Source organism: Pleurodeles waltl, chromosome 8, assembly GCF_031143425.1.
Source record: "Pleurodeles waltl isolate 20211129_DDA chromosome 8, aPleWal1.hap1.20221129, whole genome shotgun sequence".
NCBI classification, from domain to species: Eukaryota; Metazoa; Chordata; class Amphibia; order Caudata; family Salamandridae; genus Pleurodeles; species Pleurodeles waltl.
The window spans coordinates 73,393,196-73,415,302 of NC_090447.1; the positions used below are offsets into that span (position 1 = coordinate 73,393,196).

Consider the following 22,107-nt stretch of genomic DNA (forward strand, 5'->3'; position numbering starts at 1 on the left):
TACGCAAGGTTTCAGAAGTGAATGATTACACTATTCCTTTCTTCACATCCTATTGAATTTGGTAGGACTTTTTGGGATCTTAGGGCCAGATGTAGCAAGACGTTTGCATGTCGCAAACTGCGAAAATCGCAGTTTGCGCCATGCAAACGGCCTCACGCGATGCTCATTCCCAAATTGTGAGTCGGTACCGACTCGCAGTTTGGGAATGCGACTCGCCAATAGGAAGGGGTGTCCCCTTCCTATTTGCGACTCGCATCGCAATTCAGAGTTGCTTTGTGACCGCGAATGCGATCGCAAACCAACTCGCAGTTACCACCAGTGTCACACTGGTGGTAACTCATGCGCAAAAGGGAAGGGGTCCCCACGGGACCACTTCCCCTTTGTGAATGCCGAAAAAAATATTTTTTCAGAGCAGGCAGTGGGCCTATGGACCACTGCCTACTCTGGAAAAAAACGAAAGCAAAAGGTTTCGGTATTTTTTTCATTTTGCAACTCGTTTTTCTTTCAGGAAAACAGGCTGCAAAATGGAAAAAAAAAATGCTTTATTTAAAAAGCAATCAGAGACATGGAGGTCTGCTGACTTCAACAGGCCACCATCCCTGTGAGTGCAGGGACTCGCTAAGGGGTCGCAAAATGCGACCCACCTCATGAATATTGATGAGGTGGGTCTTTGCGACCCCATAGCGAGTCGCAGAAGGTGTCTGAGACACCATTCTGCATCCGATTTTGCGACTTGCAAATTGCGAGTCGCTCAGACTCGCAAGTCGCAAAATCGGATTTTGCTACATCTGGCCCTTAGGGTCTAAAGGGAACAGCTTATGACTCCTAGGCCCATATTTATACTTTTTGACGCTAAACTGCGCTAACGCAGTTTAGCGTCAAAAAATTTTGCGCCGTCTAACGCCATTCTGAAGCGCCATGCGGGCGCCGTATTTATGGAATGGCGTTAGACGGCGCAATCAGACCGGCGCTGCCTGGTTTGCGTGGGAAAAAACCACGTAGACCAGACAGCGCCGGCGTAGGGGGAAAATGGCGTATGGGCGTCTTAAAATGGGGCAAGTCAGGTTACGTCGAAAAAATCGTCGTAACCCGACTTGCGGCATTTTTTTTCGACGCCCATCCCCCATCAACATGACTCCTATCATTGTAAAGATAGGAGTCATGCCCCCTTGCCCAATGGCCATGCCCAGGGGACTTCTGTCCCCTGGGCATGGTCATTGGGCATAGTGGCATGTAGGGGGGCACAAATCAGGCCCCCCTATGCCACAAAAAATTAAAAAAAAAATACTTACCTGAACTTACCTTAATGTCCATGGGATGGGTCCCTCCGTCCTTGGGTGTCCTCCTGGGGTGGGCAAGGGTGGCAGGGGGGGTCCCTGGGGGCAGGGGAGGGCACTCTGGGCTCATTTTGAGCCCACTTGTCCCTTAACGCCATGCCTGACCCAGGCGTTAAAAAGCGGCGCAAATGCGCCGTTTTTAGCCACGCCCACTCCCGGGCGTCTCTTTTGCCCGGGAGTATAAATACCACGTAAAGGCCTGGGAGTCATTTTTTAAGACGGGAACGCCTCCCTTGCATATCATTAACGCAAGGAAGGGGTTCACGCTAAAAAATGACGCACATTCCGGGAACTTTGGCGCTAGACGCCTCTAACGCCATAGTATAAATATGGCGTTAGTTGGCGTTAGTTTAGCGTCGAATTTGCGTCGAAAAAAACGACGCAAATTCGGCGCAAACGGAGTATAAATACGGGCCCTACTCTCTGATGGTGACCTTAATAGTAACAGGGAGACTGGACAAGAGGTCATACTTCTGAAAAAGGCTCCTTTCTGAATGTCTTGTGACCTTCTACCCTGATTTTTCTATATCCTGTCATCCTACCAGACCTGGAAACCGGTCATGCTGACCACATGGGGAGCACCTACTAGGCCAGTGTTCTTTATAGATCTAAGGGATGCCTGACTATTGCCAATTTATTAAACCTCTAACTTATATTCCAGGTGTCTTCATCAAGTTTGGGCCAAAGATCATTTCTCCAACGAACCGCACAATCACGCCAGCCTCCGGTAGGTACACAGGATTCACTTTTCAGTGTTGCACTTAAAATGTCAAAAATCTGTTGCTCATAAAATTCCAGCTACTGCTTGGTTTTAAAATAAATACTAGGATTTTATTATTTTTTGTGGAATATAAGGTCAGTTAGAAGTGACAGTGGGGCTTCTGGGTGCATTTCTAGCATGTGTGGTTGATGTAAGTGTAGAGATTATAGAAGCTCAGATATCACTTTCTGTTTCTTGTACTCTGGTACATTATGTTGCTTGCAGTTTTATTTTGAACAGTCTGACCTTGTAGGACCTTGATGAGTTGGTTGAGCTGTGTCAAGTGTGCCTGCCCTGCTAAACATTTGCAATATATGCTCCTGCCCCCTTCCTTTTTAGATCCCCCCGGTTATGGCTTACTAAGAGGTTGTGGCTTATTTAACACTTCTAAGTCTTTCAGGCACCACTCAATTAATGTTGTGAGCAACTTCCACATTTCTTCGTAGAAAAACCCACCAGTTTCATAAAGCATAAAAAATATAGCATGGAAAACCAGTGCCTATTCTCTGCCGAGGGGATCCCTTCTGACACCCAGGACTGGAACATTCTTCTTGTGTTGGGCCTTTTTTATAATTCTGTTTGCAAACTTCAGAAGCACTGAATATTCAGGGGCCTGAGAGAGTATATGTGCTAATGCTGTAATAAATAGCTCATAGCTGCAATATTTTGTATGGCACATCTGCAAACTAGAGACAAGCATCCCTTCAGCTGTCGCAGGCAGACCCCTAACTGATTACAAAACTGTTTTAAAGAGTGGTTGACTACTCATCCGCAATGGTGTGTGAAGACTACCATGAGGTGTGAAGAACTAGCTAGTCAATCTTTGTTTTGCTGCTGAGGGAGGTGCCATCAGATCCTTTGCTAATTCAACTTGAGGCAGCACAATCTGTGATGGCGACTGAAGCTGCAGACAGCGCGCCAATGCAAACGTCATCCAACCGGGCAGCGACTCACCATCGTTGAGGGCAAGTCTGAGCGCCATCATGGTGTAAACTCATGGTTACATTTCATGTTTTGCCGTCTCACTACCTCTTTGCATGACCAAAGGCCATCTTGTAAAGGGCCGAGATATAGAAGCACAGTGCCCGCATCATTGTTCACTTCAGTAGTTCCATACTGAACATACTTGGCCGCCATCAGAACTAGAGCACAGAGTTCTTCAATAATTTATCAGCATTTCAGATCAGCTGCAAAGCGATGTACTGTATATTGTTTCAAACTTGTTAGCGATAATAAAGAAACTATAAAACTATTCTGGTGGTAAACATGGGAATGAAATTTGCTGCAGCTAAAAGGGAACATATTAAGATGATTTCAACTCTAAGCAAGGGCACAGAGTACTGCAGGAACATTGGAACATTACCCATTTAACTTTTATGGGTTTGCTCATTTAAATGTAGTGGACATACCTGGGATGACTTTGAACAATTATCTTTGTTTTTTTTGCCAGGATCAGAACAATTCTACACAAGTGGGGCTATTGTTCATTTGAAGGCAGCGGCTGAGCAAACTTGCAGGTGTGCCTTGGTATTGTGGCACTTTTGACTTACTGGAACAGTGTGGGAGTGGTGCAAAGTACAAAGTAATGTTTGTGGAGATGATGTGGGACCACCCTACCAGGAGACCCTAACATAAAGAAGGACATTGGGCCACCTGCACGATTCTTAGGAACAGTGGAATGAAACCTTTAAGCCTACATGGACACCACTGAAGGGGGTATGGTTACATCTAAAACAAGGCCATACAAAGTTAGTTGAAGGAAGGTTCCGATTATAAAAGCCACAAGCCACAAATGTCATAAAAAGGGACACTTTGCACAGGTATACAGAGCAGGAGAGGGAGGTAAGAAGAGTGTTAACAACCTAGTGGAGAGTGAGAGGGAAGATAAGGAGGAAGAGTTAGAGGAATTAGAAGGGTATGTGCTGGTAGTATCAGGAAGTGTAGGAAAAGGAGAATCTCCAAGGTTAATGGAGGGGAGTTGTATGTCAAGAAGGTTCAGAATCTCTGTACACGTACTGGAAAAGATGAATCTAAAAAGCTTCCTGTAGTGCATCTCTGAAAAGCTAAATGTAGGATTTTTGCTTATGAGAAGAATACCACTGAGGTGGTTGGATAGTTTATAGGAGAGTTTTGTAAGAATAATATAATGAATTGCTTTTCAAGAAAAAGATATAGGCTCTGTCTGTTGGTATGGGGAAAACATAAAATGTTAACATAAAATTTGGATCTGAACCCCCAGATCAATCCCTATGTGCCAGCAAAGTGATGGAGCATAATGGGGTTAATGCAGTAAAATGAGTGAGCAGCTCTAGAAGGGAGGATGCACACCTGGAGACTTCAGTGAAAAATTGCAAAGACTCGAGGAATTCCACCGTAAGAATGTCCTAAAGAAAAATGTCCAACTTTATGTTCAGAAACTCCATGGGGCTCTGATGAGATTGCAGAAGGAGAGTTGAGGGAGGAGCTCAGAAAAGAGTCAAAGAAAATATCAGTTAGACATTATAGAGGAAAAAGAGTATGGAGCAGCTGGCTCCTGAGGTTTTGGTGAGCATGCCTCATAGCACATTCAGAGTTTGTATGGATTTCTGTGATTTTAATAAAGACATCTTGAGGGTGGAGGGAAGGCAGCACGCACCAGCTCCTCCTGAACATCACAGAGATGCTGGCAACTGTAAAGGAGGCATCCACTTTTTGGCCTTGGATATGTCATGAGTGAATCACCTGATAGGCTCTATCGGAAGTCACAGCACTTAATATAATTTGTGAGCTCATCTGTACAAAAGAATGCCTTTTGGCTTAACATCAGCATTTACTGTTTTGTAGATAGCAATGTGATGTGAGTCATATTTAAGAACATGAACAGAGCTGCATATTTTCAGGCTAACACCCTGATGTTTGTGTCAAATGAACACCAGCATACTACAAGCTTAGAAGAAGTGTTGAATGCTATGTTTGAGTAAATGGAATGATTCTAAAGAGGCACAAGTGCAGGATCTCCATCAATGGCCTGGATTGTTTGGGCACCAGATCTCTAGCATGGGAGTAGAGTCTAAAGCCAACTTTACAAATGCTATTAAAAAAGCCCCAAGTACTATGAATAAGGAATATTTGAGATCATTCCTGTGGCTTGCCAAGTTTTTCTTTAGATTTGTGTTTTTTTTTGCAGGAAAAAATAAGCATCCCTATCTTTCTTGATCAAAAAGAATGTGAGCTTTTTAAAGAGAGAAGAGTGTGAGTTGGTTTTGAACAGGTGAAGGGCACAGTGACATGTAGGCCACTGTAGGAGTTTGACAAACTTCAGATGTCTTGTGTCGGTTGATGTAAGTGGGTTCGGTCTCAATGTGGTGATGGTGTGAAGTGGTAGTTATCGCATGGAGGGCATTGTGGACTACTCTGTGATTTAGCTTGAAGCTGTAGCACGTTGGTAAGCTGCACACCTAAAGGTAGCTTTGGATAGAAAATTTAACCTGCATATCAACCATAAGCCCAGGAGAGACCTTTTAAAACTAGAAGAGCATAATGCGCAATTTCGAGGTGGGCTAAATTGCAATGCAGACCTCAGAAGTTCTGCCTCAATTTTGGAATACCTTCCCAGCCTAAAAACCGCTGCTGAGTTTCTCTCTCCTTTGCCAGTTGCTGAAGAGATTGATGGAGATGCGAGTGAGGTTGAGAATGGTAATGGGCGCTTTGTCAGCGAGGTTGAGGTGGCGTTGAATGGGGAAATTATCGTAGAGAGGAGGCAGAGGACAGGCCAGATACACCTAATGAGGGACTCTTTCCTCAGAATCTGAGTTGTTTCACAAACGTGGACTCACTGTCTCCAGTTCCATTCTCGAAGGCCCCAGACCTGCCCCTACCATGACAAGCCAGTGGTAGGCAGCCGCCGGGTACCTACTAGCAAAGGGAAGCTTGATTCCTGAAGAATAGTCCAATTAGGAAAATGATTCCCCTCCTGCATTCAGAAACAAACATTTCACTAATCTGATACAAAGGAGTGTACCATTCAGTGTAAACTTCTAAGATATACCTAATCTGTGCACACGTTATACCTTTCCCATGCTCAGGTGAATACAATAGCAGGGTAAGTCTGTAAAATCTAACCATTTCATTACTAAAGTCCTCTCAAATGTAAACATCCCAAAACATTTCCTTTTGTACAAAAAGTGCTTAACATCGAAATATGGGGTTTTCACTCCAACCGCCTATGACTGACACTCTGGGCCTCATTCGTAGATGTAACACACACGAGTAAATTTACTCCAAAAGTGTAAACACGTCTCAACTAAATTGAACTGCCTTTGGGCTATTCACAACTGCAGGGCTATTTACAAAGGGAAATTAGACTTTTGCGTAAATTTCCAACTTTTAGCTAGTCAAAAAATCTGAGTGTACAGTTACTTAATAGAGTTTAAAGTAAACTACACCTGTAAAATACTAAAAGTGTAAGTTACCACTGTGAATAGCCTCTGCAGTTCATCAATAATCTCTAGGCCCATCAGTTTGGTGTAGGCATGTAAGGTACAATTTTGGAGTAAATATAAAACTCAGATTTTGTAAATAGCCAAGAATGTATAAAACTTACTCACAAGTGTAATTTACTTTTGTGAATTCGGTTGTCTGTGTGGGATTTATTTGTACAACTATTTTTTTTGTAACTAACATCAATTGCAAGTGACAACATTGTTGAGTGGGGCCTTGGAAATGCCTCACAATTGAAAATGTAACAATATTGCCTGTTGAAAACATTCCAGTTAGGTCTTTTGAGAAGGACTCAAAAGAGAAACAGTTCTTCAGTTTCTTATTTCTCGTTTGTAGTTATTTGGATATGTTTGGAGTATGTCCCTTGTGTACATGGCAACATGTTTTAACCAATGTATTGGACCAATTTCACAGAGGGTTTTCATCAGGTCTTGTGGCTCTCTAGGGAATGTGGGATGTTTGGTTATTAGTCATACACAGTCTGAGGGTTTTTTGTGGGGGAAGGGTGGCTCCTATTTTATATTGATAGCTTGGCTATTTGTTGTTTGCAAAGGTGTAGTGAGATACGTTTTTGTATATTGGGGATATATTGCGGGTGTTGTACATGTGAAAATAAATTGTCAAAATGAACTATAAGTATTTTAGTCTTGCTCTTTTACAATGGAGGATAAGTTCACGGTCTTTTAACATATGAGACAGATCAGCATGCCTTTAAAAAAACACTTTTTTCACTGTACCTCTTTATTGATTATTGGGTCACATAGCAGTATGTTACAAAGAGGTGGCCATCAGTAAAATTTCTCGATAATGCAATTCAGTGTGTGCATTATAGTAATGTCTTGACACTGAGGAGTCGCGATAACCTTGAAGAAATGAACAATCAAACTGACCATTTAAAGTAAAATGAATGGGGCAATGGAAAGCCTAACAATGTATCTCTGGATATCAGCCCGAGCTGTGGTGTCACTAGTGCCTTAATCTTGTTACCTGGTTGTAATGTGATGCTTGGGGACCTGATAAAACCACAACTTCAGAGGTAGCCCATTTGCGAAGGTCTGTCAGCCACTCACCAAGATCCGGGCCGCGTCGCCTTCCATGACATCGCTATGCGCCTCTCTGTCGGCAACAGTGCCAGACCTATGAACCTACAAACATGTTTAGTGCATTGCTGCTCCTGGAGGAGCCCAAAAGACAAGGTTTGGTGTTCTTGGGTAACGGTCTCCCTACTAGCTCTGACAGCCATCCCAAGAGCGCCCCAGGGGAGCGCTCTATTACCAGCAAAAGCATTACCATGTGCATAAAGTTCGCTTCCTGCTCTCTGCTTCGGGGGCAGGTCAAGGATGCTCCCAGATATGTGCATCCTTCAGGGACGCCAGACTTATCCCTCAAGTCTGTGGCAATGCAGCGTACAGGCAAGTGACTGCCTATCTTGCGGTTCCATGGGTGAGGACTACCTGTAGGAGAGGCGAGACCCCTAGCGCCATCTGTCCACTGAGCCAAGTGCCTGCCACTGGTCTCGCAAGGGCATTATATAACAAAAACTCTCCTGCTCCTACATCGTGCATCGCTTGAATGTCATCCAAGAAGCACAAATTTCCCTCTGCAAATGAATCGCCCCAGATGTGCATGCCCACCTCTCTCCACAGTTGTGTCATAGATCTTGGGTGGCCTTGTACAGTCCCGGCAGTGACCACAGTGGCACTTTCGGTGCACAAAGATGTGGGGGCTGGTGGTTTATGAACATATGTCCTCCAGCACTATTTTCCCACCTTCAGCAGTGTATGGTTCCCAGTGGTCTCTCAGTCGTCACTCAGTAACCAGGCCAGTACGGACTGTCCTCCCAAGTGCGTCAGTGTATCGACCAACTTGGTGTCCCTGGCACCATACACTGTGTCTTAAGCCACTGGAGCTGCACGGATGCGCAGTATAACTTGTAGTTGGGAGCACCTAGTCCTCCCCTCTCCATTGGAGCATATAACTTTCAAAGAGTGAAGGACCACCCACAAACCTCCATGAACCCCAAATCAAGGAGGTGAGTAGAGACTGTAGATCTCTGAAGAAGGATCGCCACAGGGCCACCGGAATGGCCACAAAAAATACAGTAGGCTGGTCAACACCAGCATTTTGGCCATCAGTATGCGGCCGAGCGAGAACGGACAACGGTAGGGCTATCCATCACCGCAGCGCTTGCCTGATTGAAGCCATTGCTTTTCCTTAATTTCCAACTATAACGTTTTTTTGTTTGTTATGAAAACATTGATGCCCAAGTATTTGATGGTCCTGAGTTCCAGGCGTGGGCGTTGGCAAGATCTTCTAGTATCCCTTTCTTTTGTGGAACAGTGGACATAATCAAGTCAAAAGCGAGGGTATGCCGCCATTACAGACGATCTCTTCGCTGAGATAGACTAGTGCATCGTCCGCATATAGCGATATCACACAATTCTTTTTAAATACTTTGACACAGCTGTGTAGATCCAACTTAAGTGCGTTACCCTCTAACATTTGAGCTTAGTTTGTGAGGTTAAATTTATTTTCTTTGAGGCTTAGAGAACACATCAGATTTGACTCCATTGTATGTAGAAGGTGGCATGATGTCCCTTTGCCCAGTGTGGAACAATGTTGGCACCTGCCTGGGTGTTTGGATGCTTGCTTACAGATGAACAGAATTTGCAATTTAGTCTATAATGAATTATTAGACAGTGAGGAACACTGGCCTCGTTTACTCCCTAAAGGTCGGTAAATTCTCCCAACAGAAACAAGACGTGACACACAATATGTGACACGGAGGCCTCTATCCAAGCTCCCACCCACTACCCCAAGAGTATTTCCAGATCGGCAAAAAAATATCAGTGATCTGCCTCGAGAGGAAACTCTGTTAGTTGCTGCATAAGCTGAAGAGAGTGTTAGAGGTGAGGAAAGACATCTTCCCATGTTCATGGATTTCTAACTACTAGGCAAGCAAAGGTGACAAAACAGTCAGTTTGCAACTAAAAATAGAAAAATATTTACCCACTTAGAAGTGTCCCCCTCAAAGTAAGGAATTCGTTTTTCACTCCCTGATAAACCATTTAACTTGTAACTTCTCAAAGCACAGTACAAAAAACTCCACTTTCGAAACGTTATTTAGACCATTAATAAGAACTTTATTTCAGAGAATAACTATGATGCAGTATGTGCCAGGCAGGTGGTGATCAACTCCTGATGAATCAGACAAAAAGTAAGAAGGTGAAGTCGCGTCACACAGCAGCAAAGGACTGCCCAGGCCCATTCATTCTCTCACACTCAGTAAAATCACTGAATCCTGCCATCTACAGATTATAAGGCCAGAAAGTGTGCTAGTGAACAGGATACTGGAAAAAACACATTTGCAGTGATTAGTGGGGAACTAATAACTTGGGGTGGAAGGTTGAGTCCAGAGAGAGAGGTCACAAGAGCAGTATAAAGTGTCTTGAGAACTCCATCCATTCATCCATCCATCCATTCATCCATGATCAGTGATTGGATAGCAGAGAGTGACCGGCATCCTTTGCGGTACAGCAGCATCTTGTTTACTGTCAGTGACTAATTATAATAAATTTGCTTGATGTGGCGGACTGGGGTGAAAAGACCAGTTATTTTTGGACAGGATGAGAGCCAAAGTTTCTAGAAATAATGCAATTCTGAAAGAATGATGGTTTGTAAAGTTCCAACAACCTAACAGAATTTTCGGGTGATAGTGATTTTTGTAGCATTGGCCCCTTAGACTGACTTGGCAGCAATTCCACTTGGGATATCTCCGGCACAATCAATTTACAGAAAATGAACTTTCTCCTCCTTCGCCCTAACTTCTCTCTTAGATGCAGAATTCCAAATAACATGTCAAGCAAACTGCAGCTGGGAGGACTTGCACCTGATCTACTGGCTGGTGAACGGCACCTTTGTGGAGGACCTGTACCCCGATGGGAGAGTGAGTGAAGGCGCGCCACGGTAAGAGGGGTCCCCTGGCCTCAACCCCACCGTCATTGCAAACTATGAGTGCTTGGGCATGCATCCGGGCTCTGCATCCATCATGGTGCCAAGTCTAATGATGCATAGGGCTGAAGGTTGAGAGTATTACGTTGACTTTAAAAAAAACAGCGCATAGATGCGGTTTGAAAAGCATAAACATCGCTTAATGTTTGGACTACTTTACAACAGTTTTGCATATGTACATTAAGCACTTTAAAAACTTGAAATAAGTTATGTTCAAAACTATTCAACATTGGAATTCTACAGTTATGTATGTGTTTAAAATTGTACATAAATGTACATCTGTGTGAACTACGGGGAGGGGACATTGAAATCCAGTGTATTTGCAAACTTCTAACGCCTTAAAAAGCCTGCTATACCACCTGTCTGATGGGTTTGCTGTGTTTTCACATTTCCTTACATTTTGGGGAGGAACAAACCCTTTTGTCACCCTAGTTTCCTCTGCTGCCTCTGGGGGTTCAGCGGGTACCCTTTCAGCCTCTTTGCATCACAGACACTGAGGGTCCCCCTGGTGGCTCTTGGCCTACAAGCGTCCTGGCACTAATAATCAAAAGTGATATATTTACCCCCTCATTTCAATAAATATTTTAATTTTTGTGCAACTTCATCACTTCATCATTAGTAATGATGCTGAGTGGGGCAGCCGCCCCTCCCGGAGTGCGCATGGCTTTCCCCACAGAGCTGTGGTCCTTTCCTGAGGCTGTGAAGCGCTTTCCCATTGGCCTGCAAGGGCCAATACATCACCAAAGGGTCTCCACACTATGGGCCATATGTAGGAACACATTTTCCCATAGACACAGAATGGGTAAAACCCTTTGCTACATCTGGCCCTATGTTCCTCCCAGGAACCTGTGTCCTACCTCTAAACGCACAGCATCCTATCAGGAGGCTAAAACAAGGGAAACAATGTTTGGGTTCCAGCTTTGGATTGTCCTGGGCAACCTAAATGGCAGCTGAACCAAAGTCCCTTGGATCCAGGCAACTTCTGATCTGCTCAAGAAATCATTTGCCTGTATCGATTGGCCGCCCTTGTCTCATCTCGCTGGTCTCGAACACTCATGTCAACTCATACCTCAAGTGATAACCTGTGCAATAGTGCTTCGAAGTTACCGAGTGATGGCCATTGGTGCTTTATGAAACATATCAATAGATAAAAAGAAAAACTGAAAAAAACTGCGTTGGCTCAGTAACTTCTCTCCTACATTTATTTATATGAATTGATTGCATAACTTTTATCCTGACATGAGACTTGGTCATTATTTGTAGCTCCCAGTTCAATGGAGCTGTGAGATGGGAGCATCTCTTAGACACATTCTAAGCCGAACATGGTCTCTTGTCCTTTCAAGGCTGATTTTTCTAACTTTGTTAAAAATTGGCAAATGATTGTAAGAGTAATTTTCACAAAAATGGCCAGAAAGTATTACTCTTGTGATTATAAACTAGTCATCCGGCGCTGTTGAGTGGATAAAGGAGAGAGGCTGATAATCTATAGATCAGAGGCGCACAGTTCTACACCAAGATCATCCACACTTCGTAAACATATAACCTTGGGAATCAAGAAACCTCAAAGCTTGCGCCCCAAATCTTAATTGTCTGAAAAATACTGTAAATTTGGCCAGGCCAATGTTGTAAGCATTCCAATAAATTGTTAACAACCTGGCGCAAACCTTCATGTATATGTGAGGCAAACACAGTCAATATTAACCACAAAAACATAATAAAAAGGAGGGAACTGGAACCCCCCCCCCCCGCCCCCCAAAATGAACCCCACCTTTTTTCTATAAACGGTCAGTCTGGCCACAAAAAGGTTGCCTGCCACCCCATCCAAAGTGAAAAGCTGCCTCAGAAAAATATCAAAATATTGCAGATAAGAAATGAACAATACTTTCAAAATAGGTTCAACTTGCTCTTAAGATGATCTCACACACAGTGTTAAAATGGCACAGGAACTGTGTAGATTTAGCCCCAACAATGTTCCAGATCTGGCTCACAAGTTTCTCAGAAGCCCAAAAAAATCACGTACGTAAGACCCAAAATGAAAACTTACTGACATGGCCGAAACGTGGATCCCTGCCGCTGTGTCCCCTGCGGCCCCGCCCCCTCAGACCCCCATTGGTCCTTCCCTCCCACCTTCCAGTTGCTCCTCCCTCACACCTCCCCTTCTTAATGGCGCCCGCTGCGCGGAGCCCTGTGTGACCCCGTGACCTGTTTTTGGCCAGGAGGCCACTTGGCTCCACCAGCATACCTCTGTGCCCCTGACCCCGCCGTCTGCCGCTAGGAAGAGTTTGAGACCCTCCACCACCCGCAGGCACCCGCCTGCACCTTATCCCTGGTGCCTAGTGGTAGGCATATCTAGTTGTGCTCTGCATTTTGTATTTCGTTATTTCGTTTCATGTAAATCGTTTTTCGTTTTCTGCACTGTTTCTAGTTGCTCCCGTGCCCTTTTTGAATTCCTCTTCGTTTTGCCCTTGTTGTTTGCACCGCCCGTTTCCCAACCGGCTCTTACCGGTCTCCCGATCCTTGCCGCTGCGTCCCCTGCGGCCCGTCCCCCATCGCGCCCTCATTGGTCCTTCCCTCCCACCTCCCAGCTAATCCTCCCTCCCACCTCCCCTTCTTAATGGCGGCCGCTGCGCGGAGCCCTGTGTGACCCCAAGACCTGTTTTTGGCCAGGTGGCCACTTGGCTCCACCAGCCTGCCTCCGTGCCCCTGACCCTGCTGTCTGCTGCTAGAAAGAGTTCGAGGCCCTCAACCACCCGCCTGCGCCTCATCCCTGGTGCCTAGTGGTAGTCATATCTAGTTGTGCTCTGCATTTTGTATTTCGTTATTTCGTTTCATGTAAATCGTTTTTCGTTTTCTGCACTGTTTTTAGTTGCTCCTATGCCCTTTTTGAATTCCTCTTTGTTTTGCCCTTGTTGTTTGCACCGCCCAATTCCCAACCGGCTCTTGCCGGTCTCCCGATCCCTGCCGCTGCGTCCCCTGCAGCCCCGCCCCCCTCGTGCCCCCATTGGTCCTTCCCTCCCACCTCCCAGCTGCTCCTCCCTCCCACCTCCTCTTCTTAATGGCAGCCACTGTGCGGCCACGCCACTGGCGCGCCAGAGGTAAGCCCGTCTGCGCCCGTCCGCGCCTGGACCTCGCCTAGCGCCGATTCCCCCTGGCCCTCGCTGCTCCGACCCCCGAGGCAGCACTACTCCTCCACTAAACTACACGTCCTCAACCCAGGACAGAACCCCGCCTGTGCCCAGGCCAACCCCAAGCACACACATGGACCATTCACATGCCACTCATGCCGTTTTTCCTGCACTCACACAAACTCCAACACCACCAACACACACACCACAACAACACCAACACGCAACACAACAACAACAACAACCCCTGCAACCACCTTACCTGCATACTCCTTAGCACCCGCTCCGTCCACAAGCACGCCATCGAGCTCTGGGACCTGATCACAACATACTCCCCTGACATCGCCTTCCTCACGGAAACATGGATGAACTCCTCATCAGAACCCGACATAGCCATCGCCATCCCAGAAGGCTACAAAATCTCCTGTAGAGACCGCATAAACAAGCCAGGAGGAGGTATCGCCATCATACACAAAAACACCATCAAAATCTCCACCAACACCAACGATACCCTAGACAGCACAGAACACCTACACTTTTTAATACACATCAACGCCAACACCAACCTCAGAGGAACCCTAATTTACAGACCACCAGGACCCCGACCCCCATTTTGCAACGCCATTGCAGATACTATCAGCTCCCACGCCCTCACCTCCACAGACTACATACTCCTTGGTGACCTCATTTTCACCGGGAAAGCACCCACGACTGGAACTCCACAGCCCTGTTGGACAACCTCACGAACCTCAGACTCAAGCAACTGGTCACCTCACCCACTCACTCAGCAGGACACACGCTTGACGCAATTTTCACCTCCAGCAGCCACGTCACCTTTACCCACACCACCAAACTCCACTGGACTGACCACCACTGTGTCCATTTCTACTTCATGAATCCCCTCACCCACCACCGACAACACGCCGCACCCTACCGAAAGTGGGACAAGATCTCCAAAGAACACCTGATCGCCAAGCTCACACAAGCCCCACCCCCATCACCAACGACCCCAACACTGTGGCCTACAACCTCACACAATGGTTAACAACTTGCGCAGACTCCCTCCCCCCATTGAAAAGAAACAACAACACCCACACCATCAAGACCGCCGACTGTTTCACTACAGAACTCCAAGCCTCCAAACGTGAATGCCGCAAAATTGAGAAAGCATGGCGCCAAGAACCCTCAATGAGCAATTTCTCCACCCTCAAAACAATCATACGCAAACACCACCAACTCATCCGGACCACCAAACAGTCTTTCTACACAGAACGCACAGACAATAACTCACACAACATCAAGGAACTCTTTGCCATCGTCAAAGAGCTCACCAAACCTAAATCCAGCACCATTGACCCCCCTCACACCCAAAACCCTTGCAACTCCCTCTCCAACTATTTGCACCTCAAAATAGTAGACATACACAACAGTTTTACAGCATCAGCACACACCGTCACCACCACTGACATGACCAACAGCACAACGCCCCCCCACACCAACCAAATACACACCTGGACCCCAACCAATGACGAAGAAACAAAAAAAAACATGAACTACATCCACTCAGGCTCCCCCACAGACCCCTGCCCCACCACATTTTCAACAAGGCCAGCCAAATCATCGCTCCCCAGCTCTGCGCCATAATCAACAGCTCCTTCGACACCGCAACCTTCCCAGACATCTGGAAGCACACCGAAGTCAACACGCTCATCAAAAAACCCAAAGCAAACCCGGAAGACCTCATGAACTACCGTCCCAGCTCCCTTCTCCCCTTCCCACCAAGGTCACTGAGAAAATAGTGAACACCCAACTGTCTCACTTCTTAGAGGAAAACAACACACTCAACGCCTCCCAGTCTGGATTCCGCAAGAACCACAGCACTGAAACTGCCCTCATAGTCTTCACAGATGACATCAGAACCAGAGTGGACAAGGGTGAGACGGTCGCTCTCATCCTCCTGGACCTCTCCGCAGCATTCGACACTGTATGCCACCAAACCCTCCGTGCACGCCTTTTTGATGCAGGAATCCGACACAAGGCCCTAGACTGGCTCACCTCCTTCCTCACCGAAAGAACCCAAAGAGTTCGCCTCCCTTACGGTCCCCAGCCACCAAGATCATCTGCGGGGTCCCCCAAGGATCCTCCCTCAGCCCCACCCTCTTCAACATATACATGGCCCCCCTCACCAACATCCTCCGCCCCACGGAATCACCATCATTTCTTACGCAGATGACACCCAGCTCATCATCTCCCTCACCAGGAACCCTTCCACCGCCAAGACAAACCTGCACGCCGGACTCCTCGACATCACCAAATGGATGACAGCAAGCCACCTCAAACTTAACTCCAACAAAACAGAAATCATCATCTTCGGCCCCAACAAGACAGCATGGGACACCGCCCTCGGACCACCCCCAACACCCACCACCCACCCACGCAACCTCGGCATCATCTTAGACTCATCTCTCTCCATGGCCCAGCAAATCAACACCATATCGTCCTCCTGCTTCAACACCCTTTGCATGCTATGGAAGACTTTCAAATGGATTCCCTTGGAAACAAGAAAAACGGTCACCCATGCCCTCATCAGCAGCAGACTGGACTACGGCAACGCCCTCTACGCTGGTACCACAGCCAAGCTTCAGAAAAAAGTCCAGCGAATCCAGAACGCAGCTGCACGTCTCATCCTCAACCTCCCCCACCACGAACACATCTCTGCTCACCTCAGATCCCTACACTGGCTGCCCATCAGCAAAAGGATAATCTTCAAAGTCCTTATCCATGCTCACAAATCCCTCCACGACACTGGACCAGCCTACCTTAACGAATGAGTAAACTTCCACGCACCTACTCGACTTCTCTGCTCCGCTGACCTCGCCCTCGCCACAGTCCCCCGCATCCAACGCACCACCTCTGGCGGCAGATCCTTCTCCCACCTCGCCGCCAAGACCTGGAACTCCCTCCCCACCAACCTACGCAAGACCCAGGACCTCCTAACTTTCAGAAAGCACCTCAAGACATGGCTTTTTGAGCAGTAAATGGCCCCCTTCAGCACCTTGAGACCCTAACTGGTGAGTAGTGCGCTTAATACATTTTTTGATTGATTGATTGATTGATTGTATCTGGCCATGTACCCCAGCATCATAGAAAATACATACCAGACAACTGTATCCAGTGAGAGTTCATCTGTACATGCAGAAGGATGCTGGACTGTGAGGCACCAGGGGATGGTGCTCCACATCGGTGCTGGCGGTATCCGCTGGTGCTCCATGATATTCCTGTAGCGGGACACACACAGGTGATGCGGACGAGCCTGAAACAAAGCAACATAGCTCACCTTTGCTAACACTAGAAAGTCACTAGGTGCAGCCATGATAGAGAAAATTACTTCCAGTTTTGCAAATGCTCAGAGCAGTGGGCAGTATTTCAGGAGTAGGGTAAGTGGTACGATCTAGTGAAAAGTTTCTTAAATAATCAACTTATGCTCATAGCAAAGATATGGTGGACAAGAGGACCTTTCTATCAAACAGCCATGTGAATACAATAAAACTCACTTCTTACCCCAGGAGTACAGAGATTTTAGATCAAGAAAGTAATATGTTAATGCAGATAACTAGAACTCCCCCTTACAGTGGTTTTCTGTTTCTTATACATTTGTGCAGTGCCACAATTCAGTATAGTGAGTTGCAAATGAAGTAAATTTAGAACATGGGATTGACTGCTCTGTGAAAAGTAAGTTGTCCAGCCTAGGAGTGAATTCTGATAATGCATTCCACATTAGCGAGGAAGGCCACACACAACCATAGCTTGGTCGTCCTTGAGGCACCAGAATCTTTGATTGCTAGATTTAAGCTGACAATCATACGTCATTTCCATTCTTCAGATGGAGCAGGTCCTTCCTGAAAAGTTTGTTTTTGCACTGTGCTGATAAAGTTGAGATATCCTGTGTGTGACCTTTAACGTGCATGACTACCTCAGTACCAGGGTCATATGAACATGTCTATAGAGTTCTAAATTACATGACGCTGATGTGCAAATTTATGCAAAACCTGCACAAATAACAATACAGAGTCCATCTTGGTGCCAATAAATGCTTGTGCAATAGCAGCCAGAATAACTTGAGAGAGTCTCAAATTATTCTACTCACTGTAGGGCGGAAGTGTGATGATTTGACATCATCATTACTATGTTACTCGGTTGCAATGAGATTTTGATAGTAACTCTTGGACCTGTCAGCTCTTGGCGTGGTTTCTCCTGTATTATTTTGCTTCTGACCTCCTGTTTTTGATCCTGTGCTGAATTTCGTTTTTGCTGGCTTTAGGACTCTGGGGCCCATATTTATACTTTTTGACGCTAAACTGCGCTAACGCAGTTTAGCGTCAAAAAGTTTTGCGCCGTCTAACGCCATTCTGAAGCGCCATGCGGGCGCCGTATTTATGGAATGGCGTTAGACGGCGCAATCAGACCGGCGCTGCCTGGTTTGCGTGGGAAAAAACCACGTAGACCAGACAGCGCCGGCGTAGGGGGAAAATGGCGCATGGGCGTCTTAAAATGGGGCAAGTCAGGTTACGTCGAAAAAATCGTCTTAACCCGACTTGCGCCATTTTTTAACGACGCCCATCCCCCATCAACATGACTCCTATCATTGTAAAGATAGGAGTCATGCCCCCTTGCCCAATGGCCATGCCCAGGGGACTTCTGTCCCCTGGGCATGGTCATTGGGCATAGTGGCATGTAGGGGGGCACAAATAAGGCCCCCCTATGCCACCAAAAAAAAATATAAAAAATAAAAAATTATACTTACCTGAACTTACCTGAATGTCCCTGGGGTGGGTCCCTCCATCCTTGGGGGTCCTCCTGGGGTGGGCAAGGGTGGCAGGGGGGGTCCCTGGGGGCATGGGAGGGCACCTGTGGGCTCATTTTGAGCCCACAGGCCCCTTAACGCCTGCCCTGAGCAGGCGTTAAAAAGTGGCACAAATGCGCCGTTTTTAGCCACGCCAACTCCCGGGCGTCTCTTTTGCCCGGGAGTATAAATACCACGTAAAGGCCTGGGAGTCATTTTTTAGACGGGAACGCCTCCCTTGCATATCATTAACGCAAGGAAGGGGTTCACGCTAAAAAATGACGCACATTCCGGGAACTTTGGCGCTATTCGCCTCTAACGCCATAGTATAAATATGGCGTTAGTTGGCGTTAGTTTTGCGTCGAAATTGCGTCAAAAAAAACGACGCAATTTCGGCGCAAACGGAGTATAAATATGGCCCTGGGTACTTTACCACTCCTGACCAGTGCTAAAGTGCTCTCTGTCTAAATTGTATTACTACTTGTGTGCCTGTAAATCAAAGGCTACCAGTAGGCCTGCAGCACTGATTATGCCACCCACATGAGTAGCCTTGTAAAAATGTCTCAGACCTACCACTGCAGTGTCTGTGTGTGCAGTTTTGTACTGTCAGTTCGACCTGGCAAGTGTACCCACTTGCCAGGCCCAAACCTTTCCTTTTACTACATGTATTTCACCCCCTAAGGTAGGCCCAAGGCAACCCCATGGGCAGGGTGCAGTGTCTTTAAAAGGTAGGACACATACTGGTGTGTTGTACATGTCCTGATAGTGAAATACTGCAAAATTCAGTTTAAACTATTGCAAGGCCTATCTCTCCCATAGGATAACATGGGGATTGCCTTGAAGTATCTTTCAATTTCCCATTGGGAGCAGATAGAGATGTGGAGTTTCCGGTCTCTGAACTCACAATTTAAGAATAGATCTTTTGGTAAAGGTGATTTTTAGATTGTCAAAGTCAAGTTTATTAAATGCATAGTTAATTAAAACCAATACATCGTACATTAAAGTGAATACAACTTCATACGAATAAGTACCGTGCGTTGCCATCTAAAATCCTTCATAATAAATTATTACATAAAAGCGCAGTAAAATGACCAAGGTTATCTACATGTTATACATAATAAAAATATAAACCACTATTATTTGTCGTTACTGACAATTTCCTTATTTATCAGTGTATACACATTATAACCGAGACTCTCATAAATGTAAACATTAAAATGCAACCAATTTCTAGGCCTATACTAATCCAGATTTCTTTTTTAAATATCATTAAAGTGTAGAAGTTTTATCACCATCTTCCTGTCATGTTATAAATACTGTTTTATATACTCCCAAATCGTTAGCAGTTAAGTTAGAGCTTAGAGACACTGTAGTACTTCGAAAGATACTATACGGGGAAACCTTAATCGTCGATGATCTTCAGAATTTCACAACTTATGACCGACAAGGACTGTTAATATAAGAAGACTTTACTTGTTTAACAGATAGAAATAGTTGACTTAGGTTAGCTAGGAGGGTTCCCCTTAATAACTAGCAGCGTGTACCCATTCCGGTAACCTTAAAGGATGAAAAATATGATATTTTGGCATATAGCCTAGTCACTCTAACCAGCCTCAATAAGTAGGAATCATGGGTCAGCTTCTGTCAGCATAAATCAATTCTTGAGCAGCCACATATTTTATTTGTCCTAATTACTAAGCATGTAATAGATTTGTTGATGTCAAACGTAAAAACTTTGCAAATTTAGCATTCAAGATATAATCAGATGGTTTAAAACAGGCAACCACTGCTTCTCTACCTGAACGTATGCCCCTCAGATTGAAGGCTAATTTTAATAGAGTCCTACGCTCATTCAGTAATCCATTACAGATCAGATGGATGATATCTTCCACTCCATCACCACACAACCTACACTGGGGGCCCCTACACATGGGGCTGAGTGGGTGCCTCCTGGATTAAGGGGGAAACAATATTTAATAAGTAAGTCTTCATCAACTTTTTCCACCCAGCCTCCAAGTATGGCTGATATTTTAGGGTTTTATACTCATTCAATACCAACTGTGAATGTGATCTGACTGCTAACAAGGACTTATCCATAACCACTGATTTCTTCTTTGCTATGCGATTTAAGATTTTTTTTAAAGCAAAGCAGGAGATATTTTCATCCCACAGTTCTCGTACCTCGAGATCTTCCGTGGCCTGGTCTAAATACTGTCTAGAATCAGATGTGGGGTTCGAACTGATCTCCTTCCAGAGCGCCTGACAAAGTTGGTTCCGCCTAGTTGACTGTATGTCTTTCCCGATTTTAATATAGCTGCACTTTCTGGCTAAACTTTGATTTAAATACCCAAACTCTAGCCTAATTTGGGCTTGGGAAGAGTAGCCTGGTAGTTGGAATAAGGACCTAAACACTTTCCAATTATTCTATTCAAAATGTCGGCATCTCTTACTCCCGTATCCTATGCTCGACATTAATCTGGCAGCAATTACTTGTAGCAAGGGACGGTATCTTGGGCCGTCAAGGGACCCTTTCAGAGTACGAAAAGCAAGCAATAGGGCATTTCCTTTTCTCTGTAAGTCCTGCTTCTGAGGACGAAAAGAGCCCCACTTATCAAATAATATGCCCAAGTATCTATAATATTTGACTAGTTTTAATTCTTTCCCTTGAATATACCACTTATTGTGTTTACAATTTATTTTTACTAACTTCCATCACTTTGTTTTTTTCTGGTTAATTTTCATTCCATTCTGCTCGGCAAATTAAATTAAATTAACAACGAGCCGACGTAATGCAACTTTAGTTTGACTTAGAAGGACTACGTCAACAGCATATAGCAGGTTAGAAATGGGCATATCACCAACCTTTGGGGGATGGGCATTCACCTTGTTTAGTTTAACTGTCAAATCCGATAGGAAAAGATTGAAAAGATACAGCGCTAATACACAGCCCTGTTTCAATCCTTGCTTTGACTTAATTTTCCTTGATAGAAAGGATCCATCCCCTATCTTTACTCTAACCCATGAGTCTGTGTATAACAACTGTATAGCTTTTAATAATTGCTTGAGTATGCACGAGTGGCTAGCTTTTCCCATAGGTGACTTCGCTGTACCAGGTCAAAGGCTGATTTGAAATCTACAAAGCACAAATACAAGGGCTGATATTTTTGTTTACATTTATCAATAATGGTGGAAAGTGTTAAAATGTTAGTAGCCGTTCCAGGGCCCTTTACATAACCTGACTGATTGGGAGGAATAATATTATTCTCAGTCGCCCAGGTCTGAAGATGCTCCAATAGTAAACCAGCATAATATTTGGCCTCTGAGTCCATTAAGGTAATCAGATGATAATTCTCTAGGTGAAATTGGTTAGCTCCTTTAAAAATTGGGTGGATTATTGCACCTCTCGAAGAGCATGGAATATTTTCCAGTTCCATAGAATAGTTAAAAATTGTGACCAAAATTTCTGCCCACAATGCCGGATTCTATTTAAATAAGGCATTTGGGCCTGGGGTGCCTGCACTCCTGCTATTTTCTATTTGATTAGTGACCTCC

General features: G+C 45.3%; 1 protein-coding gene across 1 annotated transcript in view; it reads left to right on the plus strand.

The window, feature by feature from the left end:
- The window catches only part of IL18BP (interleukin 18 binding protein), a 71,473-nt gene that overhangs the window by 22,655 nt on the left and 26,711 nt on the right, over positions 1–22,107 (plus strand). The window contains exons 3-4 of the mRNA XM_069203741.1: positions 1,999–2,064; positions 10,413–10,542. Coding sequence (XP_069059842.1) covers positions 1,999–2,064; positions 10,413–10,542 — 196 coding nt within the window. The remainder of the gene's footprint in view (positions 1–1,998; positions 2,065–10,412; positions 10,543–22,107) is intronic.